This window comes from Panicum virgatum, chromosome 6K, assembly GCF_016808335.1.
Source record: "Panicum virgatum strain AP13 chromosome 6K, P.virgatum_v5, whole genome shotgun sequence".
NCBI classification, from domain to species: domain Eukaryota; kingdom Viridiplantae; phylum Streptophyta; class Magnoliopsida; order Poales; family Poaceae; genus Panicum; species Panicum virgatum.
The window spans coordinates 43,943,181-43,947,243 of record NC_053141.1 but is presented as its reverse complement, the minus strand read 5'-3'; the positions used below and the strand labels follow the sequence as shown (position 1 = coordinate 43,947,243).

The 4,063-nt window shown below is 59.5% G+C and overlaps 1 protein-coding gene across 1 annotated transcript; it reads right to left on the bottom strand.

The window, feature by feature from the left end:
• Positions 1 to 888: 888 nt before the first annotated feature.
• On the bottom strand, positions 889 to 3,831 carry LOC120712843 (probable L-type lectin-domain containing receptor kinase S.5). Its single transcript, XM_039998740.1, has 2 exons — positions 2,360 to 3,831; positions 889 to 1,858 (listed from the first exon to the last, which is right to left on the bottom strand). Exons 1-2 carry the CDS (start codon positions 3,741 to 3,743, stop codon positions 981 to 983), a joined length of 2,262 nt encoding a protein of 753 aa, XP_039854674.1. The 5' UTR covers positions 3,744 to 3,831; the 3' UTR covers positions 889 to 980.
• Between the last annotated feature and the right edge of the window lie 232 nt (positions 3,832 to 4,063).

Genomic DNA, 4,063 nt, shown 5'->3' with positions numbered 1-4,063 from the left:
GCGTATCGGCAGGACCAACCGATACACTAAACGACAAAACCGGCTTTGGACAGCCGATCGTGTATGTATGACAAGATTTAAGCTACGAATGTGTAACTCAGATGATGTGAAGCTAAAAAACAGATCTAAACCGGCTCTTGAGATAACAAAAGTGTTACTCCAAAACCTAAAGCCGATCTAGTATGTTTTTAGATGTGATAATGGCCAAAAAGCATAGGAAAACCTACAAATCTATCCGATATTGATAATTGGTGAATAAATCTAGACGAGATGACAGCGATGCGCCAGGAAGTCAAAGCCTAAATAAACTCGATAACTTTTGAATAGATTTGAACGAAACCACAGCGATGCGCCCGGTAGCTAAAGCTCAAATATACTCGGTAAAACGAAAACTCACCAGCAAATCAAGTCGTTCAAATGTGAGACGTTCTTGATCAACTTGAAAGAACTCGTCGAAAAAAGAAGAGAAAAGGCGAAGTCGCCGAAAAAGTGCAAAGGAATTGTAAAGTTTGTTGTATTAGATGTGTATCAAGTTTTTTCCGGTCCCTTACAACTGATATATATAGCCTAGCATACCAAGTCCTAGCCGATTACGACAAACATTATTTGACCCTAAAGAAAAGACTAATCTAAAAAATAAACTACTTAAAATATTACAACCGAATCATCAAGATTTTCGTAGAGTCCGGATCCTCCTCTCCTTCCTTGATTTCATCGGCAACTCTCCATCGGCCGAGCACCAGAGCTGGCGGATCAGCATCTTCGCAGAATATTCATCGGACGAGCTCCATCGGCTGATTCCAACTCTGTGTATCTTTTGGTTTCTTCCAAATCGGTCATCTTCCCTTCACAAGAATCACCTTCTTTAACACGTGTCAAAAAACGGTGTCAACAATAACTACATGTATTTACATTTCATTCACATCTAATATTTTAGATTGTAAGTCTAGGTACACGAATGAATGGAAGCAAGCACTGGATCAGCGGCCGGAGGAGAGGGCGGGGATGTAGCCCTCGCTGTTGTTGGGCGCGGTGTGCGGGTGGAAGCTGTCGTAGGAGGTGTCCTGCGTCGCCATCGCCGACGACGCGGCGTTGCCTGTAGCCCCGCTGGTGGTGGAGACCTCAATGTCGCTGAGCTCGAAGTGCGCTCCCCCCTCCGGCGGCCACACGAACTGCGGCTTGAACAGCGGCACCTCCAGCGGCGGCGCGGCCTTAGACAGGACCTGCATCACCTGCGGCATGGTGGGGCGGTCGCCGGGGTTGGGGCTGCTGCACGCCAGCGCCAGCAGCAGCAGCCGCGCGGCCTCGTCGTGGTCGAACCCCGCCGTGCCGAGGCTCTGGTCGACGGCGCCGAGCAGCGCGCCGCGGCCGTGCATCTGCCACACCCAGTCGGCCAGCACCGGGCACCTCGGGTCGGAGCGCAGCGCGTACTGGCCCGTGACCACCTCGAGCACGAGCGCGCCGAAGGCGAAGACGTCCGTCTGCCGGGAGGCCTTGTGGCCGACGAAGTACTCCGGCGCGATGAAGCCGCGCGTGCCGGCGACGTTGAGGTCGGTGAAGGAGTTGCGGTCGTGGTCGAGGACGCGCGCCAGGCCGAAGTCGCCGAGGCGCGCGCGGAAGGAGGCGTCCAGGAGGACGTTGCTGGCCTTGACGTCGCGGTGGAGCACCATGTGGGTGTACTCGTGGTGGACGTAGTGGAGCCCCGCCGCGACGTCGGCGACGACGGCGTAGCGCCGCTCCCAGCTCAGCGGGGGGCGCTGCTCGTCGGCGGCGCCCCGGCGGAACAGGTGCTTGTCCAGGCTGCCGTTGGGCATGTACTCGTACACCAGCAGCAGCTGCCCCTTCTTGTAGCACCAACCTGAACATCAGTCAGTCACAGTGTCACACACGATGCAAGAAATAAAACACATTCAGAACAATGCAACAACTTGATGCTGAGTTGAAGATTCTTTCGGAATCAAACGACCGAATTGAAAATTCAGAACGTGTTTGTCGCCAGGATGGTTGTTGAACAGATCAGAATAGTACTAGTAAGTTGTTGGTTCCTACACGATTTCATAAGTAAACGCGTTGGAATTTGAGTAGAATATGTCGCCTCTACTTGTTCATCCATGGGGTACTAGTTTACCACTGACGACTCGTCAAGGCGTGATGAGAATACAAAGTGGATGTTGCTTGCTCAGCTACTAGCTACAAACTGGTCAACTCTGATCAGCTAACGAACAATAACGGACAGCTAAATCTCAACCACCAACATTATCAAACCCAATCTGATAAAATGTGGAGCAGGCATCATCATTCTGATCTGAGATGAAATTAGGCGCGCGATGGATTTAATTATTAGGGATTTTTCACGTACCGATGAGAGGGACGATGTTCTTGTGGCGCAGCCGGTTGATGATCTGGACCTCGGCGAGGAAGTCGCTGACGCCCCTGCTGTCGTCCCGGAAGAACCTCTTCACGGCGACCGCCATCCCCTCCGGCCGGCCATCGTCGGCGGGGAGCACCCCCTTGTACACCATGCCGTACCCGCCTTTCCCCAGCCGCAGCCGCTCGTCGAAGTTCCGGGTGGCCTTCCTGAGCTTGTCGTACTCGAACCCCCGCGGCATCCCGGGGAGGTTGCTCAGCTGGTGCTCCAGCCGCTCCTGCCGCCGCTCCATGGACCGCCGCGCCCGCAGCATCTTGGTCACGAAGAAGGCGATGGCGGCGATCGCGGCGGCGCCGACGGGCACGACGACGGCGGCGATGACGATCCACGTCCTGCTCTTCTTCTCGGGGATGACCTCGATCGACAGGCTCCAGTCGAGGATGCAGTTGAGCTCGAAGCTGGTGCCGGTGGACGCCGAGAAGCCGAGGTACGCCGCCTCGGGGACGTGCTCGCTGAGGTCGAGCAGCGACTCGAGGACGGGGGACGGCGGCTTGGGCCGGCCCCTGACGCCCATGAACACCGACACGTGCCGCGCCGCGCCGTCGTACTGGACCCAGACCGTGTAGTTGGTGGCGGTGGACTCGTTCGTGGCGATCCTGAAGGCGGCGAGGCTCGCCGTCTTGTTGGAGACGACGGAGCCGAGGTTGAGGCCGACGTGGTTGTCGTCGGGGTCGTAGCTCTGCTTGAGCGTGTCGAACTCGACAGCCACGAACCGGTTTGCCGCCGGGCCGGCGGCCTCGAGCGTGGCGTTGGTGAGGCCGAGGTAGCCGCCGTAGCTCCCCGGGGGCGGCTCGTCGCGGGACGGCGCGATCACGAAGGTGAGGCCCTCGCCGGGGCTCGCGGTGGTGAGCTGGTACACGTTGATGGAGAAGGTGGCGTTGAACGACACGACCTGGACCTGCTGCTGCTGGGCGGCCGTGGCGTTGCCGGCGGTGGCGTTGCTGCCAGTGCCGTTGCCGCCGCCGCCGACGCGGCGCCACAGCGTGAAGCGGCGGCGCAGGAGCACGGAGCCGGACTTGTTGGCCATGATGCCGGCGAAGGTGCCGGCGTTCCCGGTGTCCGGCGTGACCTGGAGCGCGCCCTGGTAGATGCGGGCGTCCCGGCTGAACACCAGCTCCGCCGCCTCCCGCGAGTTGCCTGCCTGGAACGCGGTGTAGTTGTAGGTCGCCACCTCCAGCGGCGGCAGCGGCTGCAGCTGCGCCGCCCCCGCGCGGCCGGCGGCGGCGGAGAGGAAAAACACGACGACGAGGAGGAGGCAGCCCAGGAGAGGCGACAGAAGAGAGCGACCACGTCCGCCGCCGCATGCAGGCGCCATGTCGGGCTCACGCCGGGCGGCGCACGGGCGTACGGGCAAACGGGTGCTGGAGAAAAAGCGCAGGGAGGAAAAGGACCCAAAAGGCGAGAACGCGAGAGCGAGAGGGGGGATCCACGGTGGTGGCGCGGCGCTATTTGTACCGGGCGCGGCGCGGCCGAGCCAGCGTTGACGAGTCCGCGCGGCGGCGGCGCTGGTACCTGGAGAGGGGAGGTGAGGGTTGGTGCGCGCGCGCGGCGGGGAACTTGCCCGGCGGATTCGTCCCTGACTCGGTGGCCCGCGCTCGCGTCTCGTCCCGACCGGCTCGGTGGTCAACGGGCAGC

What these genes read in the sequence shown, in the direction of transcription:
- LOC120712843 (XM_039998740.1), bottom strand. Translation starts at nt 3,743, where the DNA reads ATGGCGCCTGCATGCGGCGGCGGACGTGGTCGCTCTCTTCTGTCGCCT. An exon ending in GAACATCGTCCCTCTCATCG is followed by an intron (nt 1,859 to 2,359) that starts GTACGTGAAAAA and finishes ACTGATGTTCAG; the next exon opens with GTTGGTGCTACAAGAAGGGG.